The sequence below is a fragment of the Budorcas taxicolor genome, chromosome 7, assembly GCF_023091745.1.
Source record: "Budorcas taxicolor isolate Tak-1 chromosome 7, Takin1.1, whole genome shotgun sequence".
Taxonomy (NCBI): Eukaryota; Metazoa; Chordata; class Mammalia; order Artiodactyla; family Bovidae; genus Budorcas; species Budorcas taxicolor.
In genome coordinates this window covers 89,503,127-89,529,407 of record NC_068916.1, presented here as the reverse complement: position 1 = coordinate 89,529,407, position 26,281 = coordinate 89,503,127, and the positions used below count along the sequence as shown (strand labels likewise).

Below are 26,281 nucleotides of genomic sequence, written 5' to 3'. Positions count from 1 at the left end.
TAACATAATTTTCTGTGTGTGCTATTTGTGAAAAAAAGATTAAAAATAATGACATAGGGTATACCAGGTACACATAGTTTCAACACATGTATTCTTTTACCCCTTCCCTCAAGAAATCAGTGAAACAATTTTGCTCTTGAACATTCACAGGTGACAGCAAAGTACTTAATGCCATCTTGTAAAAGAACTGAAACAACAGATCTGCCATAAATATAATTTATTTACCTGTTGAGTTAAAGAGGATTATATAAAAGGGCTCATCTGTTTCTGGGATATCATCTTCCGTAATGAATACAGATATGTTCTGCTCTCTACTTCCAACTGCAAAAATGAGCATTTCTCCTTTTTCAATGGGAACAAAGTCTCCCTCTCTGGCAGTAGCCTTCCCATCCATGGTAGCATATTGGACGGTGCAGGGAACATCAACAGATCCATTTCTGAGAACTTTAAAGTCAGCAGTCTCACCTTCCCGAACCCTCACTACACGAGGCTCTAAAATATTCACAAAGAAAAGAAGGAACATGTGAGCTTTTCTGATTCCATCTACATATTATCAGATCGCACGTGTCTCCCTGCCCACCACAAGAAATGCCCTCCACTGAGTCTTTGCTGAAAGAGAGCTATGATTCCAATGCCTGCATGAGGTCTCCTCTGATTACTGTGAGTCAGTGCCCTTCCTCTTGCCTTGATTCCTACAAAATCCATTGTCTGCAATTTCCAATTTGTCAGTAAACTATATACTATCTGGAATCTTCTTCTTACCATTTCAGAATTCATTTCCAAACTTAGACCATAAATTTTTTTTTTAAATAGGCCCAGATACCTTCCACATCTTCTACAGATTAACAGAAGACTGAACACAGGACTAATTCATTAAGTACATGTTAATTGAAGGTTAAAACATAAATTGATTAAATTCAAGAGGTTTAAGAGTTCTACAGTTGCAAATTGAACAGCCTGCAAAAATGATTTAAGGAGGAATAAAATACCAAATAAAACTAAAAGATGTCTCCAGTGGCAAAGATAGTTGTAAAGAAAGCATTCAAGTGGGAAAAATGGGGAAACCTTAATTTACATGTTAATTTATATGTCCATGAAATTAACAGTAATTATAGTAAGTAACCATTCATTAAGTAAAATACGCAAACCCTGAACTGTCTTCACTACTTCCCTGTGTACTGGAAGAGGTAACATGGAAAAGTGTTCATTTTTGCACAAAGGAAAGAAAATACCTTAAAATTTAAAAGTAAGAGGAAAACAAAGCTAACAAAATAGTACTTAATTTTTCCTTCAGAATCCTTAAAAATATCTGTTAAAATCTCTTTGATTGAATAATGGTCAAATTATGAAATCCTATTTAAACGTGTATCAATCATGCTTTATTGAAAATGTTCACTTAAAACAATTATTTAAAAAAAGCATCCTTACACTGTTCAAGAAATATGTGAACTCACTCAAATAAGAAAGCAATACCACCTGCAAAATAAATGGGGTCATCATTTCTTCTAATCCTCAGAGTAGCAGTAGTTTTATTTCCTATTTTAGCTCCTCCAGTGGCATTAAGTAGGATAATAGTAAATTCCTCCATTTCCTCTGGAATCTTTTGGGAAAATGTTACACATGCTTTTTAGTCAGGTGATCTGTACAAATAATTCCACTACATATACCTAAATTGTTTCATCTTTTAAAAAAAAAAAGCTTTATTAATAACAGTATTAACATTCATTTCCACTTCTGAGCAGAACCACCCTAAATTATTCAAGTAAGAATCAGAACCCTTCAAAATTTTAACATGCATTCATCCAAACAGCCACCTTATTTTGACTCACTATAAAATGTAATGGAAATAGAGATATTTTTGCCTTACACAAATCAAAAAGAGAAATACTACATAGCTTAAGTTTTTTCTGGAAGAAAATGGGCTATATGCTGTTTTTAAGGAAAAACAGTGCAACAGAAAAATAACTTCTGGACACATTTAGAACAGAAATCATAATAGTAACAAGCATTCAGTTAGCTTTCAAAGGCCCCTTATAAATTTTAAGTTTCACGGAAGTGCATCACAAAGGCCGCATTCCACTGTCCTAACAAGGTGAGACTCCCCACATCTCTGAGCCTATATGCCTCCCCGCGTGGACTCTGCTTAGCTTTCTCCTCATCCGTGTGCCTTAGTCTTCTCCTCATCCTAAAACAGAAGAGTGTTGGAATTTTGTCTCTGGAGGCAGGAGTATGAGGGAAAGGAGACAGGCTTCTGTACCTATTTGAAGTGCAGTTCCCCTCAGAAAGGTCCATTCCACTGTTACTAAGTTCTTTCTCTGCATTACGCTGAGTCCACCATCCACCTGGACCAATGTCCTAAATCTGCAAGTGCACCCTAGTATATCAGTAGATAGCACTCTCATTCTCAAAGGCTTGACAACCTCTCTCACAAGCGTGCATCTCTAGTATTTGACACCTAGGCAGTGTCACCAGCGACTATCAATCAGTTCTAAAAGTTAAAAATGCCTGTAGGGGAACCAAAAATAACATTTCTTCTTTGACACGTGTGTGTGTGTGTGTGCATGTGCGTGTGTGCGTGTGCACGTGCTCAGTCACTCAGTCATGTCCGACTCTTTGTGACCTCACAAACTATCGCCCACCAGCCTCCTCTGCCCATGGGATTTTGCCAGCAAGAACACAGGAGAGGGTTGTCATTTACTACTCCAGGGGATCTTCCCGATCCAGGGATCAAACTGGCATCTCTGGCATCTCCTGCGTTGGTTGGCAGATTCTTTACCACTGAGCCACCTGGGAATCACTTTGGTTTATAGTCAAGACACTATACCTGAGTTCTTTATCACATACTCTCATAGCAAAGTATTACCAGATGTTTACTATTCAATAAAAAAATAACTATTGAACAACAATAAGAGTTAAACATGTAACATTTACCTCATCTGGAAGGGAGTAAATGGTGATATTTTTTAAAAATTCCTGGTCTCCAAAGAAAACAGTCGCTCGGACAGGAAACACATCTTGTGTAAAATCTGGACTAACAACCCATGATACATTAACATCACCAAAGTTGCCTCGATTTCTTATTACACCATAAACAGCTGTGAAATACAAATGGGTATAACACATATGATCACATATTAAACAATTTTAAAAAGATGAGTAAAGAAATTGATCAAAGAGAAGTAAAAATAAGCCCCCTTTTTAATAAAAATCAATTATTTGCTTAGCCCAGCCTCAAAGTATATATAAATTAACCCAGTCTTTCCTCTATAGCCATACAATTGATAAAATAAATGGACTCAATCTTTGCTACCACAGTCTGAGATATTAAAAGTCACTCAGCACAGGGTATATCTATCACAAAGTCCCATAAGGGTATCTGCTAAAGACAGAGAAAGTTGCACACTCAGAAGCGATTTTCTTATCCAGACAGACATGGCTCTAGAGATAAACTACGTCTCATTTCATGCCACTGCAAGAGTTCCCCAGATGTAACGCTCAGTTTCAGAGCTTTTCCTATTTGACTCAACTCATTCTTTTAAATGCTTGAGTTCTACTGCATATGGTTAATGGAAATCAAAATATAATTGTAATGTATGTGTTAGCCACTCAATCGTATCTGACTCTGTGTGACCCCATGGACTGTAGCCCACCAGGCTCCTCTGCCCATGGAATTCTCCAGGCAAGAATACTGGAGTGAGTAGCCATTCCTTTCTCCAGCAGATCTTCCCAACCCAGGGACTGAACCCAGGTCTCCTGCACTGCAGGCAGATTCTTCACCATCTGAGCCACCATTGTCATAATATTATATAAGAAATAAAAATTACAATCTTAAATATGATTTTTAAAACACTAATTTCTACACCATGCGTAATTTAAAGCAATTGGACAACTAAAAATAACTATATACTAAAGAAATAAATTATAAAACGCCAAATTTTTTTTTCAGTAAAGAGTAATGGAATATAAGAAGTAGAATACATTACCACTATAGGTATTTTCTCCTTTACTTTCATTTATCGTAACAATTAGATCATCAGAAACAAATTCTATAATCCCATGAGGATCATCATTTTTTAGAATCGTTATGTTGACAATTGTAGCACTTCCCAACTTGCTTTCCCGTTCACCATGGCTGGTAAGGACCACCCAATAATGTTCATCCAACTAAAGTGAGCGTGTCAAATTAGGAAATATAAAAAGTTGAAATTTTCAGAGCAAATAAAAATATATATTCAAGAATGTTAATGCCATCAATTTTTCACAATGATGCACTCTGAAAAAAACAAAGCTGATTTTTTTTAATTTTTAACATTTTTCCATCAATTAAGAGAGATATCAGGTATAAATACACATTATCCAAAAACGGAAAAGGCAAATCATGTTACTACATTAAAACAGTAAGGAAACTGGATCTTATCACTGATGTTCCAGTCATTTAAACTAATAAAATTAAATTAATTTAAAAGTTACATATGCAATGATGTACATACATAATGGAACAATATCTGGTTCTCTTAATATTATTTAAAACTTAAATTTATTTTCTTTAAAAGAGTAACTTTACAGAAAAATTTCTTCAGTTTGAAACCACATCCTGAACGTTCAGTCAACACATATTATATAAAACAATGTTTAACATATATAAAGCTAAAAGGAGACGAAAACTCGTAAGTTTCAGATTGGGCTATCATTTTATGTAAGAATGGACAATTCAAATTGGTATGACTTTTACTTTGCTTTTGAAGCTTATTTTTTAGTTTCCAAACATAAGTACTTCTCTTTATCTTTTCTTGCCTGCCTCCTTTCCTGTATTTCCTTGCCAACATTCAAACTATTTATATTCATAACATACTAGATATTATCAACTTTCCACAAAGCCACAAGAAAAAAATAAAATCCCATACCTCTGGTATCCCATCCAATCTTGTCAGCAAGGTGATTACGATCTCCCTTTCCCCAGGTTTAAATTCCAGTACTCCTGTGTTACCATAGAATTCATTGCTATCTCTTGGCTCTATTCGGTAGTGTAGAAACTGCTTAACCAGTGCTCCCCTATGTCGGATGATGTGGAGCTCTATAGATTCTCCTTCCTTAAAAAAAAAAATTTTCACAAAATTCAAAAAGATGTATGCAGCCCAATGTTCATGGAAGCATTATTTATAATTGCTAAGATAAAAGAGCAACATAAGTGTCCATCAACAGATGAATAGTAAAGATGTGGGTGTGGGTGTGTGGGTGTGTGGGTATGTGGGGGTGTGTGTGAATGGAATACTACTCAGTCATCAAAAAGAAAGAAATTTTGCCATTTGCCAAATGGCTTCCCTGGTGGCTCAGATGGTAAAGAATCTGCCTGCAACGCAGGAGACCCAGGTTCGATCCCTGGGTCGAGAAGATCCTCTGGAGAAGAGAATGGCAACCCATTCCAGTATTCTTGCCTGGAAAATCCCAAGGACAGAGGAGCCTGGCAGGCTACAGTCCATGGGGTCACAAAGAGTGGGACACAACTGAGCAACTAACACACAACATGAATGGGCTTGGAGGGCATTATGCTAAGTGAAGTCAGACAGAGAAAGACAAATAATGTACGATATCACTTCAATGTGGAGTCTAAAAATACAACAAACTAGTGAATATAACAAAAAAGAAGCAGGCTCATATACAGAGAACTAGCAGTTACCAGTGGCGTGGGGGCAATAGAGGGGTTGGACAGGAGGTACAAACTACTGGCTATAAGAGAGGCTTAAGGACAAACTGTACAGCATGGGGAATATAGCCAAGATTTTGCAATAACTGTAAATGGCAAGTGCTGTTTCAAAACTGTATTAAAAAAAATAATCCCACACTCTGAATTCAGACTGAACAGGTTTGCATCACAAGTTTAAGCAATTTGTGTAAGGCTCAACTAGAAGTGCCAATGTGTCTCTTTCACACTGAAATACAGCACAGACTGCTTAGAACAGTGACTAGAATGTAACAGAATCCTAATTACAGAATCCTGTTATCTATATGATTATACCAATAATAATGATGATGACTATGTTTTTGCCAGTAAAGTACCATATAAAGGATAGGGAAAAAAGTCAACAGAAGTTCAAATCCTTTGAAATTGCTCTTCTGAGGTTGTGAGTACAGAGCAGATTGAAGTCTCTTTCATACTTACTTTTATAATATAGGGTCCTCTGGAAGCAGGAGAAAATTCAAAAACTCCCCCAGGATCATCATTTTCCAAAATAATTAGGTCACGGCTTGTATATCCAGATTTCAGCACTTGGTTTTCCACACTGACCCTGGAGAAAATAGTGGGAGAAAAGGTATCTACTACCTATAGACCTACTTCTGAATTTGAAGTCTTACTTACAATATTTATAACACTTTCAGATAATGGATATGAAGGTTATTAGAAGTTAAAACTTAAACTGAATTTAAGTATATTAAAATCACGTAAGATCAAAACAGCGTCACTGATAACACTTATGGGAGAACTTTCCTTTCTGAGCTCATTATATCTTTTACATTTGATTGAAAACAAACACTGCATATGTATACTAAAAATACAGTAACTGAAACTTTAAATATATTTTATAAAGTAGTATCAAATTTATAGACTTGTTTCCAGTTTTAGAGAAATTTAACTTGTAATACATAGTTTTAAAGTAATTTAAATAAAATTGCTTAAATTTTACATACACTTGAATTTGTTTTTTAAAAACTCATTACATAAGATTATATTAATTGAATACAAGTTGGATAACTGCTTGGACTAAAGCAAGACACACTGACCAAAAATAAAGTTGTGATTAGATTTTAGAAATATTTCATGACCTTCAGTATGATTCTGTTCACCCTGACTTTAACCTTATGCTTTTTCTATTATAAAAGAAATATTCTAACTAATAAATATAAATAGATAATATTTCTTTTATAATAAAAGAAAAGGTAGGACATCATGAAAAAATGGAATGGAATGGATGTGAAATATATGATATGCTATAGCAATTCCTATACAAATCTCAAACGAACATATTAAAACAAGATGCTTTTTTTATTTCTGGTTTTTATGTTCAGCCTATAATTAAAATGATCAAAGGGACTAGAACTGTAAGGCTCTGAGGGTTTAAAAGCCAGCATACTCTTGAGAATTTTCAATCCCGCAAGCTCTTCTAAACCTTTCCAAATGTCACGTTCTATTGAATCAAAAAGTACCCTGATCAAACCTCAAAATTACAATGCAGCCACAATTAATATGTAGAAAGAACAGCACACTTCCTGTTTAACAGAGAATCTGAATTAACATGCTTCCCTAGTTTTTGGAAATCTGCCAACCAATACCTAGCATACTAGTGCCCACAGAAGCTATAATCAAAATAATAAGACAGTTAGGCTTTTTCTATTATTAATATGCTTTTCATAGTAAATTTGCCCATATTTCATTTATGACAGTATTTTTATTAATTAAAACTTCCTATGTCCAAGCTGAGACAAAAACAGGATCAGAATGTGAATATAAAAATCCATTCTGAACATTAAACACATGAACTTGTTTTTAAGCTTTCTTTAAGAATGCTACCCTTTTGGAAAAAAGGCAAAGTTTTAAAAAGTTCTTTACATAACAACTAAGAGAATGCAGGCAAGAAACTGCTGATACACACTCAAAAATCAATGGAAGAAATGAGCGCTCTGCTTCTGAATTCTTTGTGAAACAACCACAAGATTCATAAAAGATGTTAAGTAAGAACTGCACGAGCAAAGGACACTTAATTGTTTTCTTGGTTATACATGCACTATCAGAAAAGCTAAAATTTTTAAGTTCTTCAAAATATGTAATTATATAAATTCTCAAAATTTTTATCAGCTATCTTAATATTATTCACAATTTTAAAACTCTTAATACAAAAAAAAAAAAACCTTCAGATAAGCTTAGCATTAGAAGATAAATGGACACACAAAGCATGCGCAAGCAGGTGGCCAAGCAGACTTTCCCAGGGCTGGCAGTCATGCAGAACTGAAGCCTTGTCCCAAACACTGGCATGCAAAAGCAACGTGTTGAGTCACCCCAAACCAGACATTCTTCGGTACACTTACCCAAAATACACGACAAACCTTTCGGTTTCTACCCTGCCAACACAGAAGAAAGTGTGTGGGGGGTGGGGGAGGGCGGAAGGGAGACAGAGACAGTATTTGCCAAACTTCACTAATGCTGCTAGAAATGCGAATGGCAGGGTAAAAATAAAGCTCAAGAAAGCCTTTCTTTTCTGCCCCCGCCCCCGCCCCCTCGCACGAGCTGGTCATATGCACTTGAAGGGAATTCCGTACACTGGGTTCTTTGCTATTCACAAATGCTAGCAAGAGGTTCGGCAGTTCCCACTTAGGGAAGATGACCCCACGGCCAGCCAGCATGTCAAGACCCATTGAAGACATTCCTTTCCAGGCCCGCTCCAAGGCGCTAGAGCCTGCCAAGCACTGTGCGTGCTCACAAAACCCCAGCAGCTGAGCAAATTTCATTCAGCCTGACTTATAATTACTTAGTAGTTTTAATTAGGTTTCAAAAAAAAAACAATAAAAAACCCACATCCTCAGATCTGAAGCCAGTTATTCTTGGAAAGAATAAAAACTCTTATCAGCAGAGAAATATATACCTTTCATCGTTTGCACAGGAATATACTTAAGAAAGCAAAAGATACCACTGTATCTTCTAATTATGACAAATATTACTTAAATATAACTTTCTATCAGGAAATATAAACACTTTTTCAGATTTCCAACATGCTGCATTTTAAAACAGCCTTGAGAAACATGTCAGAATGTTTAGTCCCTGGTGTTTCACTTTTCAAGTCAAATAATACCATAAATAAGGAGTTATATATTCTACATATGTCGTAAATTTTCCTGAAATTAACTGGCATGATAAAGTTGTTTCTGATCTGGAGAGAACTTAAAAATATTTTTAATCAGTATGGTATTAAAAGCATCATAAATCATTCAGTACTAGGGCAACTTTTATCTCTATTTAACAGAAATATACAAAATTTTCATTTGAATTTTACATTAAAAGAAAATCACAAATGATATCAGAATAAAGTGTTTTCTTGCAATATTTTACTGTAACTTACTATATCACACTAGCATTCATTCATTCTTTTAGTTTTGTTAAAAATTTGCAAAATTGAGATGGAGGTTTTGACAAAATATCTTACTTTAAATTGTGGATTTGATTGTCACGTTTATTTCAATATGTCTTAGCAGAATACTGAATTGTAATTTGTTCACACACATGTAGATAATACAAGTATGTGCTAGTTACTAATTGAGCTAAAAAAATTTAGTATGAATTTGAACTAATTTATTCCACTTGAAAAGAGAGGAATCAATAACTTCTGAAATTCTCTACCCTGTGGCTTATACTTTCTTACATACTACTTTAACCCACAGGAAAGAGACAGAGAAAAAAATACTTTAAAATTATATTTAGTTAATTTCAAAGATTTATATAAGGTTAAAAATGACTATTTTGAAAGAATATGAAGAGTAGTCACTTATGAACTTGCTACATGTTTAGTCAGAGTTGAAACTCTCAAATCAATTAACAAAGTCTCTATAGATTACTGCCTCTTTGGCTTATAACTGCTGTTCATTTTTCTTCAGTTTCTTTTTAAGACAGTCCATAAGCACTCAAATCTAACTTAAACAAAATAGGATATAAGTGAAAAAATAATAATTTTCAGTTTACATTTCATTTCACTAATTTTTTATCATATGAAATATCATTCCAAAACATTTAATGTAAAATATTTATTAAAACCGTAAGTATTTAGACTCTGTGTGTGTGTGTGTGTGTCTGTGTGTGTATGCGCACGCACGCACAGTATTTGGTTTTTGCTTTTTTGGGTTTCTTCATTTGCCTATTTTGCTGTTGTTTTAATTTTTATTTAAAAAAAAAGAAACACAATGTGGTATGAAAGCAAACAAAATGAATAGCCGACATTCAACAGATTAGTTCCCTATATTCTGAATTCTTTTCTTTCATATAAAAATAAAAACTACTCATAAGGTTTATTAAATGTGTTTGTATTTATACAATACTATAAGAGTCTGAAAGCAAAATTTGGAGAGGATCAAGAGTTACATAAAATGATTATTATTACTTCAGTCCTGATTAAAATAGTACAAAATAACACCTATTGAATCACTGAATTCATCTATGAATTTTATTGTTTCTAAAATGAAAATTTTGCAGTCCTCAAATCACACATTAGCCTTCTTAATATTTATCAACTTTAATTTAGAGACCTATGGTAGATAAACTGGTTTTAATTTTAACTCAATTAAAACCAATTAAGCAAAATATTTTTTTATTTTTGGAATTTCTTGAATTACTGAAAAATTCTCCTTGAGAGATCCTGGTATTTTCTTGATCTAAATCACTTACTTGAGAAATGTTAAGTAAATCCTTACTATTACTTAAAAATACCCCTTAAATGTGTATTATTTTTTTATCCTTTGGAAAAAAAAGTATTATTTAATATTTAAATTCCATATACAAAAGACAATTTCATTATATGAATATTAACACTTTCTTTTTACTCACTCAAAAAAGTTTTAATTCTCTTACTCTATGAAAATGAAGCCACCAGAGCTATTTGCCTAACCTAACATTCTGCATTTATTGCTGCCTATTTTTTGAATATAGCAACATATTAGCTATGCTTAAGGTGTATCTAATACCTTAAATTCTCGACGTAATGTTTCTTCACAAAAATATCAGCATTAACAGTTCACTACATCTTAATATTTATGAACTAACCAAAAGCCATCATAAAACAGCAGTGAAGTCAGGTCAACAGAGCATTATCTACTTAGTTTTTCCTTTTTACTTTACATGGAAAAAGAATTATTCCCCATACTTTACCTGAAGAAAAGAAATAAAATTATTTCAGAGAACATGAACATATACACGTCACTAAACGCTACCTCAATGCGTTATTACCTGTCTAGAGAAAGTGTTACTGTCTCATTCATTTCCGGTATGTCATCAGCTTTGACAGTAATGTTGATTGTTGTGTCACTCTGCCCAGATAAAAACACAACAGAGCCATTAAAGGGTCCTATATCGTCCAGGGTCACTGCTTTTGAATTAAAGCCAGAGGGCTTCAAACTCCAGTGGACAGTAGCCTGGCCATCAGTTCCATCCCGATGTAAGGGAATGCATACCTGATAAAGAGAAGAAAACAGAACAAGTTCTTCTGAAATACATGCTCACAAACTATCTAAGCTTTCAGTCAGTACAGACACATGCTAAATGAATGTTCAGGCACTCTGCATAGAGAAGCGAACAATTAAAATGCTATTAAAAGCACAATTGAACAAGCTTTTTTCTACGCATGACAATTATAAGATTTAATTACTTCATATTAGTTTTTGCTAGTCAAATTTATCTACTAAATTTCCCCCACCCAACAATATGCTTATCCTGAGATTTGTCTTAACAAAAAGGCTTCATTTTAAGAGCCAAAGAACCATGAAAAACATAGAACAATTTAGTTAAAAAGCAAATCTCCACCAGAAGGTCTCTGAAAAGAGAATTAATATCACAATACAAACTGAAAAATAAGCTTTTGCGAATAAATCTGGGAAGTACACAGTTACATCAAATGCATCCTAAAGTGATAGAAGGAAAATAAGAAAATAATAACACAAGTAAGAATAAGAAATGCTTCTAACCAAACAAATGCTGATACTCAGGGCTCTGAGTTTCCATGGGCAAGTTACTTAACCTTTCTGACCTCAATTTCCACATGTGAAATGAAGCTAGAGGCTCCCTATTTTGCAAGGTCCTGGGGAAGAGTAAAGTGTCTTTCCATAGCATGAACTAAATAAATGGAAACTAGTATAATAATTCTGAAACAAATTGTATTTGGTGGTGTCATTTGAGTACAGCACACTTTCAAAATGTCTAAGAAAAGGATCACTGAAGATCATAATGAAGTTTTTTTTCAAGCAAAGAATATGAACAAATATTTAACAGTAGGTATGCAGTTATTTTTAAGTGCATAAAAAAGGTATTCTCTGAGCTTTGCCCTTTAACATAGGCCATCTTGAAAAACACTGAAGATATTTTCCTCACTAACCATTCTCCTAATTTGAGGGCTGGGCCCTTGAATCACCCCAAGGGAGTGGGAGTGGCCAGGCTATAAAGAGGACAAACAGAACAAAGGGAAATTCTCACTTCTGCTGTTTCCCAGAAGGGGAACAATGCAAGTTCAGGGAGACCAAAACTTTCCCTAGAAGCTCATTTCCCTCCAGGGAAAAATATGGGATGGTACATGTGGAGCTTCAGAATATAGATGAGTAAGAACAAACCATTCTTTCAGAACAAACTGAATGCTTTTGAGGTTTTAGAAGAAAACAGTGTATTATGAAAAATACAAAATAGCAAAAGCGTCTTGAAAAACTGAGCTTCTCTGCCAATTCACAGAATCAAATATACAAACAAAAGAAGTTGTGGTCACCACATTTTGACATGAGGCTTTGGTAACAAAAACAACTCTAGACACATTCCTAACCTGAACCACAAACCAGTTTAAATCAAATCTAAGTGTGAGAGAACTTGAGAGGGTTTTAGAGACAGACTGTGGCTGAGGGAATGGCATGGTCAAAGGTCAGAGTGGTCTCTAGATAGCTGGCAGGAAATTCCACCAGGTGGCAGGCAGGCAGAGGCGCCATATAAGTGAACATGCTTTCGTGTGTGTGTGTATCCAGAAATATTCATATATAAAAATTATATATATATATATATATATATATAATTCCTAAGATTTGGTATCCCCTACTTTATCACCACCACCTTCACCACCAAACATAGGATGCCATCCCAATCCTGCCCAAGGCAAGCGTGAGGAGTGCTTGGAAACGGAAAAAGTCAAGGATTCTTGTGGTACATATGACTTGGCTAATTTTTTTAAAAAAATTGTGTTGGGCTATTACTTTATCAAATGTCACAAGCACTAGCTGAAAACAGCCTCATCATACTACCCTTCTTTTACTGTAAGCAATTAATTCTAACTTTATTCTATCGAATATGGAAAAAGATGGAAAAAAACCACACATTCATCAATTACTTTATGTCAAATTACAAACTGAAGGCTTGCTATAAACGGTGAAGTTTTTCAAGTTCTGTTAACTCTATATTAACCTGACTCCCCCTCAAAACAAAGTGTCTCTCTCTCAAACTCAATATGCCCCATCAATAAGAAAAAGTCTACTTACCACTTCAGCAGCAAAATCTTCCGGCTCATGCAAAATGATTGGAAGATTGCTAATAAAGCCAATTTCTCCATTTGCAATGTCTGGAGTAACCACCAAAGAAATATTTTGGATCTCCCCAAATCTAGGACTTATAGGTGGGATTGGGGGAACTATATTCACCAACTCCACAGCTTCCAACTGTAATAAACAGATAGAAAAACACCATAGAAAATGAAAAGAAAAGAAATTTTTAAGAAAATGTTTCAAGTCTCAATTGAATGAAAAGACAAGCATGGGTAAAGGCCACCAATAATCTGGCAACTTCCATCTCCTTCATTCATTATCCTAACTCAACCTCCTGCACTGTTCTCTTAACCTCTTTCTGCTTCTCAATTATGATTATTCCCAGGGTTCTTCCTGAGACCTTTACCTTACAATTACACACCCACGCCCTAAAAATCTCTGGATCTCTCCTTCAAAATTCCAAATCTTTATAACTGCCACTGAATATGACACAAATGTTGCAGGGACACCTTATAGATAGAATGTGCACAAAAGAAAACACCATCTCTGCTCCATGTTACACGATTTTCCCCAGTACCGCCATCCACTCTTCCTCCTTGTTGCCTGTACCCACCTACCTTGATTTAAAGCCAAATATCAGCGAGTTGCCCATACCTCCCTCCTCCCTTCCACTGAACCACGTCTCCAATCAAATCATTCACTCCTCCTCTCTGCCAGAAAAGATTCACTATCAGAAGACCATTCACAACTCCAAATGTGACTTAATATGTCTTTATGTTTAAAGAAATGCATCATGTGTCCTTGTGATTAATGAACGTGGCTTTCACTGTAACTTTCAAAGTTTTTCCTCATGTAGAAGTGCCTCTAACCATCATCACAAAAATCAAAATGCACTCGCTTTAAAAACCAGTTAAATATCCCTCTCCCCTAGGAAAATTTCCTTGGATTCTCCAGCCCTCTTTCTTCTATCTCTTCCTCGACTTCTACTACTACCCTCACTAAACTTAGAAACTCACTTTAAATTTCACATATTGCTTGCTTATCATCATTTCCCATGTTCCAGACTTTTACTTCCCAACAGGACTACAGAACTCTCGTGGATCTGTGTCCTTCTCAATTTTTTCCTGAAACATGACATAGACCTGTAAGTACAGCAGCTACACAATAAATGTGTTGATTTACCCCTACAACACAAAATGAACTCTCTACAAATCCTGATACATCAAAATCTTCAACTTTCAAAAATCCAACTTATCAATCCTCACAGTGTTCACATGACTGCAGGAATAGACAGTCATTACAGGATTGCAAAAAGCATAGAGATTTTAGGTTAAAAAGCAACTGTAAACTTAATGGAGCGTTACGGATCTCCCCCTTATCAGGGCCCTCTGTTAGGCTTTGTAATGTGGCTACAAAGCCACTATGTAACCAGCAGTAGACACTGGTGATTGAAGTTGGTTTTCCACTGGTGGACAAGGACTAAACTGATACTGCATATATGCTCACATTTTCTGATGAACAGTGTACGTTTTAAGGGCAAAAGTAAATGCTATTTAAATGTAACACACTTTGCTTTGAAAATCATATATAGGAGAAGAATACCAAAAGTTCCATAATTGGTAAATATTCACTTCACTTGAGTAAAAGAAAAAAAAAAGAAATCAAACTAATTTTGCCAAATATCGGTATGTAGACTGAATCAAGTAAAATAAAACATTCAGTTCTTCAGGATACTGCATTTACTTAATAAAATAAATGAAATGTGATAATAAATAGTTAAAACCACATAACTGTTATTCTTCTACAGAAAAATAATATACATACATATATATGTATTTATCTTTAAAGAGAGGACAAAAATTTAAAAATAAAAATATGTATTTGAATGGCATATAAAGTGCATACTGGTTAGAGGCAAAGACTTGAAAATATAATGGTCCTGTGTGAGTCAGAACGTGTTCGTGAATGAACTCTCATCCCTATATATTCACGGAGAGTCAAACTGATAACACTGTTGAAAACATCAACGGGGGGAAAAAACAACATATTTTACTTTGAATCTTCTAGAAAAGGAGAAGACTCATATTCTTAAATTTATCAAAACAGTTACAGCACTAATAGTATTTTTGAAAACTAACAAGAAAGAAGATATAGAAGGCCATGGAATGAACTGATCAAAAGGAAAATGCTAATTTTCCATGGCTTACTTCTTAGTCTCCAAGCCTTTTTTGTCTGGGTTCCTTAAGCATCTGCTAAATCAGACTACTCCATTCATAGTCGTTCTTTGCTTTCAGACAGTTTGCAAGGGGGACAGCACATTAGTAACCCCATGCCTGCCAAAAGCTGTATCCCAGACTAACGTATTTCGCTGAGAGGGTCACTAAAGAATAAGAAGCTCATGTCTCTGATTCTCCTTTCTTCAGTTTCATTCAGATTTCCATGCAGAGTCTGATGCCTCCTATTCTAAAGTTGCTCATCCATTATGTACTATACAAACTACACAACCTTTTAATTCCAACCAGCCTTCCAGAGCCAACAGCTGTTCTGAACCTTAAGGAACTGTGTCAGTGACTAATAATGCCCTTTCTTCCTAAAGTGTTAAAATGACCGTCTGCACTATAAGACCTTTCTTATTCAACTGAATATAGAGATAGATAAAAATTGACCCTGGAATTAGTACAAACAGATTTCTAACCCACGATCACCAAAATTCAGATATTCTTCAAGTTTCTCCTTACTTTTCGAGTGTTATCAAAAATAAACTCTGTCATGTTCATATTTATTCTTCAGTCGCTCAGTCGTGTCTGACTCTTTGCGACTCCATGGACTACAGCATGCCAGGCCTCGCTGTCCTTCACTATCTCCCAGAGCTTGCTCAAACTCATGTCTACTGAGTCAGTGATGCCATCCAACCATCTCATCCTCTGTCATCCCCTTCTCCTCCTGCCTTCAATCTTTCCCAGTACCCAGGTCTTTTCTAATGAGTCAGTTCTTCACATCAGGTGGCCACAGTACTGGAGTTTCAGCTTCAGCATCAGTCCTTCCAACGAATATTCAGGACTGATTTCCTTGAGGATTTACTGGTTTGATCTCCTTGCAATCGAGGGACTCTCAAGAGTCTTCTCCAACACCACAGTTCAGAAGCATCAATTCTTCGGCACTCAGCCTTCTTTATGGTCCAACTCTCACATCCATACATGACTACTGGAAAAATAATAGCTTTGACCTTTGTCAACAATGTCTCTGCTTTGTAATACACTGTCTAGGTTTGTCATAGCTTTTCTTCCATGGAGCAAACGTCTTTTAACTTCATGGCTGCAGTCACCATCTGCAGTGATTTTGGAGCCCAAAAAAATAAAGTCTGCCACTGTTTCCATTGTTTCCCCATCTATTTGCCATGAAGTGATAGGTCCAGATGCTATGATCTTCGTTTTTTGAATGTTGAGGTTTAAGCCAGCTTTTTCACTGGTCATGTTCATATAAAAGGCTGAAATAAAATCACTAGAGTAATTCTGACCAGTTGAAGATTTTTAATAGAGTTTTGTTTACATAGGGATTCTGCAGCCATGTGGACAGAGATATTGGATGTCTTCAGAGGCTAAAAGTTCAATATAAAGGTTACTAACACTGGCATAAACATAGGGTGTCTCTTGTTCTTCAGTCGCTTAGTCGCATCCAACTCTTTGAGACCCCATGGACTGCAACACGCTAGGCTTCCTGTGCTTCACTATCTCCCGGAGTTTGCTCAAACTCAGGTCCATTGAGTCGGTAATGCCATCCAACCATCTCATCGTCTGTCACCCTCTTCTTCTCCTGCCCTCAACCCTTCCTAGCCACAGTAAAAACTGGTTTTGAGGCAGCGTAAGAAAACAAATCAGAGATGGAAAACAGAAAAGTTCTCTACAATTCAAAATCAATACTCTGCATCATCAATTCTCAATCCCGGGTCACGTCAATCAGTTCATCAATTCTCAGGTCACGTCACTGCAACTACTACAGGAATTCCAGGGCTCCATGAAAGCAAAATCAACTGTGTAAAATCCTGCCTTCATTTCACTTGTTTTAGTAATTTCTTTCTCATATGAGTTTTGACCTAGCCAAGATCGGAGGCAAAGGGAGAACTGAATACTGAGATTCTAGGGACCAAAACACCTTAAACATATGAATTGAATGCTTGTATCCCCACCCCTAGAATTCATACGTTAAAACCCTTATGCCCAATATGATAGTATTTGAAGATGGGACCTTTGGGAGGCAACCAGGTTGTAAGAGTAGAACCCTCATAATGAGGTTTGTGCCCTTATAAGGAGAAACACCAAAGAATTTGGATCCTGTCTCTCTGTACCATGTGAGCACTCAGCAAAAAGACATTATTTCTGCACACCAGGAAGGGGATTCTCCCCCAAGAGTCTGATCTCACACCTGATGTCTGATGTTTAAGCCACGACCCAGTCTGTGGCAATCTTTACAACAGCCTGAACTGACCAAGACAACGTCTACTAATGAGAATGCTGTGAATCCAAAGGACACGAATAGCAGAGAAGGCAAAAAAGTGCCCCTGGTGGTCCAGTGGATAAGAACCCGCCTGCCCATGCAGAGGATACAGATTCGGTCCCTGGCCTGGGAAGATCTTACATGGCATGGGGCAACTAAGCCCGTGTGCCGCCAACTATTGAGCCTGTGCTGTAGAGCCAGGGAACTGCAACTACGGAAGCCCGTGTGCCTGTGCTCAGTAACAAGAGAAGCCACCACGAGAGGTCTGTGCACGGCAAATACAGAGTAGCCCCCCGTCACCGCAACTAGAGAAAGCCCACAGAAAGTGACAGTGAAGTCGCTCAGTCGTGTCCGACTCTTTGCGACCCTCATGGACTGTAGCCTATCAAGCTTCTCCGTCCATGGGATTTTCCAGGCAAGAGTATTGGAGTGGGGTGCCATTTCCTTCTCTAGGGGATATTCCCAACCCAGGCATTGAACCTGGGTCTCCCGCATTGTAGGCAGACACTTTTACCATCTAAACACCCAGGGAAAGCCCATGCATGGCTACAAACCCAGCACAGCCATAAATAAATAAAGTTATGACATGTTTTTCAGAATGCCAAACTTAAAGCTTTTTAAAATTTTCCAAGTATATCTCTAAATGTGCTCTGGCAGCAGTATTCTCAGAGAAGGCACTGGCACCCCACTCCAGTACTCTTGCCTGGAAAACCCCATGGATGGAGGAGCCTGGTAGGCTGTAGTCCATGGGGTCGCAAAGAGTCGGACATGACTGAGCGACTTCATTTTCACTTTTCACTTTCATGCGTGGGAGAAGGAAATGGCAACCCACTCCAGTGTTCTTGCCTGGAGAATCCCAGGGACTGAGGAGCCTGGTGGGCTGCCATCTAAGGGGTTGCACAGAGTGACTTGACGGCAGCAGCAGTATTCTAAATTGCCTTAACTTCTTGCTCAACAGGGCCAGGACCACGGGCTTGACCACTTGCTCAATTTCACTTCACAGATTCAGATCCACCACTGTCTGGCCATTCATCTCACAAGAGCATTCCACCAGTGGTAGGGGGAACAGAATTCTGTTCACCCATCATCCCAAGAAGAGAAATTCAAGGGTCCTCTAAAAAGTGGGTTATCCTCATAGACAGAAGGGTGCATCATATAATAATTTACTCATTATGAGGAGACACAACAGAATAATAGTAATATCAATAAAGATGAAATACAGATCTCCCACCACTAGGGACAAAGCCTTGGGATACTGACAAAAGGTCTCCCTGTACATAGACATACTGCAAAAAGTCATCCCTACATACTGACAAATCATATACCCCTTAACAGAGCACTCACTAGACACCTCCATTGCTACTGCTGCTAAGTCACTTCAGTCGTGCCCAACTCTGTGCGATCCCACAGACGGCAGCCCACCAGGCTCCCCCGTCCCTGGGATTCTCCAGGCAAGAACACTGGAGTGGGTTGCCATTTCCTTCTCCAATGCATGACAGTAAAAAGTGAAAGTGAAGTCGCTCAGTTGTGTCTGACTCTTCGCGACCCCATGGACTGCAGCCTACCAGGCTCCTCCACCCATGGGATTTTCCAGGCAAGAGTACTGGAGTGGCTTGCCATTGCCTTCTCCGAGACACCTCCACTAGAAGTCCTCAATTAATGCACAAACCACACAAGCCCGAGAAGTAAACCAGCTCAAAAAAAAAAAAAAAGATAAAAAAACCTTCAGAATAAAATGGCCCAACCCATCAACTGCTAAGCAATGTATGAGACAGCCATGAGAAAGTTAGTCTAAAGGCAAATGATTTCTTCTCCTCAAACTTCTCATTAGCTACTCTGGAAGCTAAAAGAGAATACCTTTCAAGTTCTTAAGAAGAAATTATTTTAATCTAGAAATTCCTATAAGCCAGGAACCAATGTATGAAGTTTCACTAAGCTCGAAGGTTCAAGAAGTTTACCTGGCACATACTTTTTCTGCTCATGTATTTGAGGATACATATGTTACAATAAAACTAAAACACAATCCAAAAAATAAGATGCAAGAAATCAAGAAAATTAAAGAGTTAGTAAAACAGTCACAAGCAGCATGTGAGAAGCAAGTTGGAGAAAGCAGCTGACACAGCTAAATTTAGCATTCAACACATGTAAGACAGCTTGGAAGGACTGATACTAAAAATCCAACACTGGCCACCTGATGTGAAGAGCCGACTCATTCGAAAAGACCCTGATGCTGGGAAAGACTGAGGGCAGGAGGAGAAGGGGGAACAGAGGATCAGATGGTTGGATGGCATCATCAACTCAATGGACATAAATTTGAGCAAACTCCAGGAGATAGTGAAGGGTAGGGAAGCCTGGCATGCTGCAATCCATGGGGTCACAAAGAACTGGATACAATTTATCGACTGCACGAAAAAGACAGCTGGATGGAAGACCTAATTTGGTAAGAATGGCATATAAAAGGGGGCAGTCAACTCCAGAGAAAGCAATAATAAACTAGTAAAACAAAGCTAGGGAAAAATATGAAACAAACTTAAATATCCCATGGTTCAAAGAAATTGACGAAATATGAGATTTCATTTCATATATACTTCAATTAGCAAAATGTATGGTAACAGATTATACATTCCTTCCTTATTGCTCTATTCATACTATCTGATTCTGTTTGAAATTTACAGATTTAGCTACATAATCAAAATTTGCTAAGCACCCTTTATTACTTTCTGATTTTCAAAATCAATCAATAGCAACCATATGGAAAATACAACTATAGTATTGTGAGTACAGATGTATCAGACTTTGGCAATAAAAACAATGCTTTGGTTTGGACTTCCCCAGCAGTCCACCGGTTACGACTCCACACTTTCACTGCAAGAGGCACGGGTCTGATCCATGGTCAGGGAACTAAGATTCTGCATGCCAAGCCATATGGCCAAAAAATTTAAATTAAAAAAATGTTTAAGTAATGCTTTGGTTAATAAAAGTTAAGAAATAAAAGAAGTAAGATAGAAAAATGTTATAAGAGCTTTATTTCTTATTAAGTAATAAAAGTCCAAAGACCACCTATATTAACAGATTTTTTGGTATACTATTTAAAAGTACACAATTTTCTGTCATATTGCTTTTTTCATTTCTGAATGCCTTCCCTGCAATATCCATCATGAAAAACTTCTTTATTCTACAATCCAAATTTCTATGTCATATTTTCCCAAATCAATTCAGAAGAATGACAGGCTTCTCATTGGCTCTCTCCCGGCCCTCCCCTACTCACAGTTCATGAATAACTCCATTATATCATGAATTATACTGACCTACATTTCATATCTGACCTGCTTTTATTATTGGCTAATTAAAACACTGACCTTAGTATGTCTGATCTGCTTTTATCATCTCATAATTAAAACACTGATCTTAGTACAACGCTTGTTTTATTCATCCTTATACACCTGAGGGGCAGAGAGTTTCTCTTTAGATTCCCTACATAACTTTCAGTAAGCAACAGAATCCAAAATATAAATAAGGATAAAATAATGACTAATTAACTCTCTCACTCAGGTAAGGACACTTGCGGCTGAACCAAAGTTGAAATTATTTTAATCATTAAAGTACCTGTACTAAAAAGTGGGCTCCATTTTGAAGGAATGCATCACTTCTTATTGGCAATTTTATAGTGACTTGGGTTTTCTGTTCTGGAAAAATGAGACTGCTTCTCTTGGATATATTTAAGATGCCATCTTTTGCTCGCAAAGGGTCCACAGCTCCAGCAGGAATATAAAATGCAGAATAAAATATCTTCACATCTCCTTTAGTTCCTCCCAGTCTTGTAAGACTCAACGATAAACATCGTTCACCTGGGCTACTTTCAATCTTCTGGTTTTCCACAGGAAAAAATGTTATTAGGCCATAAACATCATCACTATCCTGAATGTAGAACAAAAGCTGCAGATAAAGGAATAAAACATTAAAGTGCAGAATTCTCACATCTGAGATCACCAAGCTGTTTACTTTCTAGGCTATTTTGAATTTTAATGTGTAATTCTGTATCATATCTAAAAATGATTACTCATATAAGTAATAGCGTAAAAGAGGAACTGGGCTTCCCAGGTGGCTCCGTCGTAAAGAATCCGCCTGCCAATGCAGGAGATGCACGTTCGATCCCTGAGTTGGAAAGATCCCAGCTGAGTTGAGAACAGGAAATTGCAACCCACTCCAGTATTCTTGCCTGGGAAATCCCCAGGCAGAGGAGACTGGCAGGCTACGGTCTATGGGGTCGCAAAAGAGTTGGACACGACTTAGCGACAACAACAACAAAAAGAAGATGAGTTAAAAACACACTTGAAAACTTTGTGGAATTTTTTTTAAGAACAAACTTTTTATTTACAGATGGGACAACCTTCAGCAAGGGAATTAACCACCACTTCCAAAACCCATGCTCTTCCTGTCACATCAAACTAAACATATATAAGATGTGTATGATCAAATTCTTTGTTCGAGAGCACAGAAGTATTTCTACAAGCAAAGCGTAGCAAGAGACCTACCTCCGCTGGTTCGCTCACTTCTGCACCTCCTCGTATCGTATGAGGTAGAATCTGAAGTAGGTAAGCTTCTGCCTCTTCTGGAAGATCATCATTAACGACAGTGAGAGGAACTGATGCCAACATCTGCCCTTGTGCAAAATGGAGAACTCCAGATCTTGGCCTGATATCTGTCGTTACTGGTGAGGGATCACTGCTATTGCGTGTCAACACCCAGTTCACGGAAACATTTCCGTGAGTGCCACCATTTCTAACCACTGTAATTTCTTCAAATCTGGAAGAAAGATGATATGGTCACATAATACACTCTATTTCCCCTGAAATGGGCATTTTCAACACCAAGTTGGCCACTAGCCACTGGTAAGCAGAATCCAAACCATAAAGAATGACTGTTTTTAATATGAAGGAGTAGGTATGAAGATGTGCCCTAGGAAACTACATGAATTAACTTGCATATTTAAATATATGTTTTAAGTATCACTCCCCAGATAAGAAAGAAAACAGTGAAACCATGGTCGAGGAAATGACACATATCCTTAACGGTTCAGCACTGTGTCCAACACCACAAATATCAAATCTTGGAATAATATATTAAAATAACTGCAGAAATACAAGGTTTAAAATAAATCCTACCTTGTTGTTGTATCTTCATCAATTATAACTGTCCTTTCAAACAAGACACTGTTGAATGAGAGGACACCGTAAGGTTTGTCATTTGGCTTAATGGTGACTTGTACAACAGAAGGGCCTAACAGCACAGCATCTCCCCGTAAAGTATCTTTTAGTAACATAACTTGAAACGATTCAGCAATCTCTGGTATGGCATCATCCACTATTTGAAATTTCAGGTGTGATTCATAAATAAAAGGTGGAAAAACAATAGTTGTGTTTGGCTGAAGATCAATGAAGTCTAAATTTTGCTGGGCATGTGCTGTTGAATTCCCAGTTATAATAACATAACTGATAGAAACTTCACAGTCATCAGATCCAATCAGATTTCCACTGTCATCTTTTCCACGAACCACTGGAATTGTGAGTATGTGGTCTTCCTCGGGTACCAAATAAACATTCTGAATGAATCTCACAGGACTGTCATTTTTCTTAACAATGATCTCAACTGAGCTCCTGGAGGTATTGATCTCAGCTCCCCCTTCTACACTTTTCAGTTGAATCAAAAATATTTCATCATTTTCTGGTACCTGTCAGAGAAATAAAAGCAATGGCAAAACTTCAATAGCTCAAACACCTGCAAAACACACAGTGTAAAAAGCACTTACATTTCAATGCAATTTCACAGAAATTAAAAAAAAAATCTTTAACTGAAAGGAGCAGATAAGGAGGGTTGTTCACTGTCTATTTACTAAACTATTTTCCAAAGGTAAATAACATATTTTAGATAAAGCAATGATATGAATAAGAAATGAAGTATCAGCATAATGATTTTCAACCTTGATCAATCCCTAGAGAACCAAAGATCTGACAGAAAAACAAGTTCTTATTAGTTTCATCAGGTGTGCAGGATCAGAAGCAACATTCAAGGTCTAGTATTTAAGAATTTGGTAGACTACAATAAACATCACATACGAATTGTTAGTTTTTCTATCATATCAATTATTCTTGCTTCTAAGCAGCTTCTATCTCAAGATTTAACCATGATATCAATTATATGATTTTCAAAATACGTACCATGTATCTCTGAAAAACAAGCTATAAGAGTCACTTTAGGCAAAAAGATGACACTGTTAAAATGAAACTTTTTTTTAACAACATAGAAATCCCAGGGATAATCTCTACTGTGCTATTTGAATTTTTACTTCACTATAAATGAATGAAAGTGAAATAATATATACTTTTACCTCCATCAATAGAAATATAAGAAGTAAAGCTATTTATCTCAAAAAAGAAAATGCAATGGTTTGACTGAAGATCTTTTTCCTTCAAACTTTATTGAGGAATAATTAAAAAATATAACTAATATATTTATGGGTACAATATGATGATTTGATATACATATATATTGTGATTACAAAGTTCAAGATATTAACAAATCCATCACCTCACACAGTTAATTGTATGTATGTATGTGTGGAGAGAATGCCTAAGCCCTACTCTCAGTAACTCTGAGGTACAGAATACTATATTATTAACTATAGTCTTTTAAACTTACAATTAAAATGTATAATTAATCACTGCTTCCAAATTATAACCTGCTCAATGTTCCAGGTTCTAAAAATGGGTTTTGCTAGCTTTCACAACCAGTGAGCTAGAGCTATCAGCACTATTGAATATTTCACTTTTTCAAGAGAAATACTCTTTTCTAATAATGTCTTATAATTCATCTTTTTTGGGATTTGTTGTGATTTAGATGATTTTTTGTGGGAGGGTAGACAGATAAATTCCCAGCTATCCCTTTTCTTCTGGTATTACTGCTAAGGTTATTATATTAAAAGGCATGTTTTCTTTTGGTTAGCTCATAAGGAACATCCCTGTATATACTGTTCAAATTCACTCTTTCCTTGCCAGTTAAACTAGCCACGTCATATATCTCAATCCTTGGTAGCTTCACTGTGAAATTGAAAGTAACAAAAGCCTTCTTATGCATGTGAACATTTAAAACATCCAAACAAATAAATATCAACTGCAACAGAATTTTCTTTGCTTTTATAGTAATACATTTATGCTGGGTAAGTAATACTATACCTGCTCAAAACTGCAATGACTAGCAAAATCAATCACCAAGGTTTACAAAATGCGGAAATGCTTGTATTGAGTGTGGCTGTCAGTTACATTCAAGTTCATCGCCTTTCAGATATACAACTTAATGTGAATTAAATAAGGTAAATATTAACAAGATCTATTTCAAAATAGGCATTAACAGCTATGGCATATCTGGCTGCAGTACACTACTTTATATATGACTGTGCTTTTGAATAATTTCAAATACTGAACATAACTTAATACTTGACATAATATTCTCTAACATGACTGTAATACAGAGAGCCCTTGTTCCTTTTAAGCATTTAACACATCCTACCTCATCATCAAGTACTGTCAAGTTATAAGCTACCGTTGCTTTGCCTGGAGGAAAAGTGATATTTCCTTTAACTGGACTTAAATCTTCTTCAGGTGGATATGGGCCACCCACTACCTGCAAAGAAACATGGTGCCATCAATAAACAAAACATTTCATTAGAGTAAGAAAGCATTACTGCGATATAAACTGGCAAACTTACTTTAAAATGTTTTCAAGAAGAATGACACTAATCTGTATTAAGTCTGTCCTTTTAATTAATGGAGTCAAGGCCCATAATATCATTATAGATCTTGAGTACAATTAAACTACAAGGGCTTCCCTAGGGGCTCAGAGAGGAAAGAATCTGCCTGCAATGTGGGAGACCCAGGTTCAATCCCACTGTTCTTGCCTGGAGAATTCTATGGACACAGAAGTCTGGTGGGCTACAGTCCATAGGGTCACACAGAGTCGGACACGACTGAAGCAACTTAGCACACACACAGATTAAAAACAACATGGTTTCTAAGAGTTTTCTCTTTTTTCTCAACCATAATATTAAGCCTGAGTAAAAAATTTATAATAACTTTTTCTTGAGCAGAATGCATTCAAAATTATTATATTCTCTTAAGTAATGGAATCAAATACCAGTTCTACCCCTGGTGGTGTAACCTTGGACGAGGTATTTTTAACAACCCTGTGTGGCTGTTTCCCCATCTTTAAAATGAGTAAATAAGGTCCAGGCTAGATATAAGTATTTAATAAAATCATATTCCTTTCAAAAAGTATTTATTAAGTACTCTGTGTCTGACCTCTTTTAGGTACTAAGGATACAGCAGAGAACATGGCAAGCTTTCTACCCACCAGGACCTGACATTTAATGAAAGAGAGCAAATGGAAGATAAATAAACACGTGGCGGATGATGGTGAGGATTATGGAAAAAAAACATTTTAAATGGCATGAGGGACACTGAGTCCC

The 26,281-nt window shown here is 36.5% G+C and overlaps 1 protein-coding gene across 1 annotated transcript in view; it reads right to left on the bottom strand.

Annotated features, from left to right (window-relative positions):
• The window catches only part of ADGRV1 (adhesion G protein-coupled receptor V1), a 535,827-nt gene that overhangs the window by 485,967 nt on the left and 23,579 nt on the right, over nucleotides 1-26,281 (bottom strand). Inside the window, exons 6-17 of the mRNA XM_052643554.1 lie at nucleotides 25,327-25,440; nucleotides 22,926-23,491; nucleotides 22,296-22,566; nucleotides 21,367-21,696; nucleotides 13,264-13,440; nucleotides 10,985-11,208; nucleotides 6,161-6,287; nucleotides 4,905-5,090; nucleotides 3,984-4,164; nucleotides 2,932-3,095; nucleotides 1,477-1,600; nucleotides 226-492 (exon numbers count right to left, since the gene is read on the bottom strand). Coding sequence (XP_052499514.1) covers nucleotides 226-492; nucleotides 1,477-1,600; nucleotides 2,932-3,095; nucleotides 3,984-4,164; nucleotides 4,905-5,090; nucleotides 6,161-6,287; nucleotides 10,985-11,208; nucleotides 13,264-13,440; nucleotides 21,367-21,696; nucleotides 22,296-22,566; nucleotides 22,926-23,491; nucleotides 25,327-25,440 — 2,731 coding nt within the window. The remainder of the gene's footprint in view (nucleotides 1-225; nucleotides 493-1,476; nucleotides 1,601-2,931; nucleotides 3,096-3,983; nucleotides 4,165-4,904; nucleotides 5,091-6,160; nucleotides 6,288-10,984; nucleotides 11,209-13,263; nucleotides 13,441-21,366; nucleotides 21,697-22,295; nucleotides 22,567-22,925; nucleotides 23,492-25,326; nucleotides 25,441-26,281) is intronic.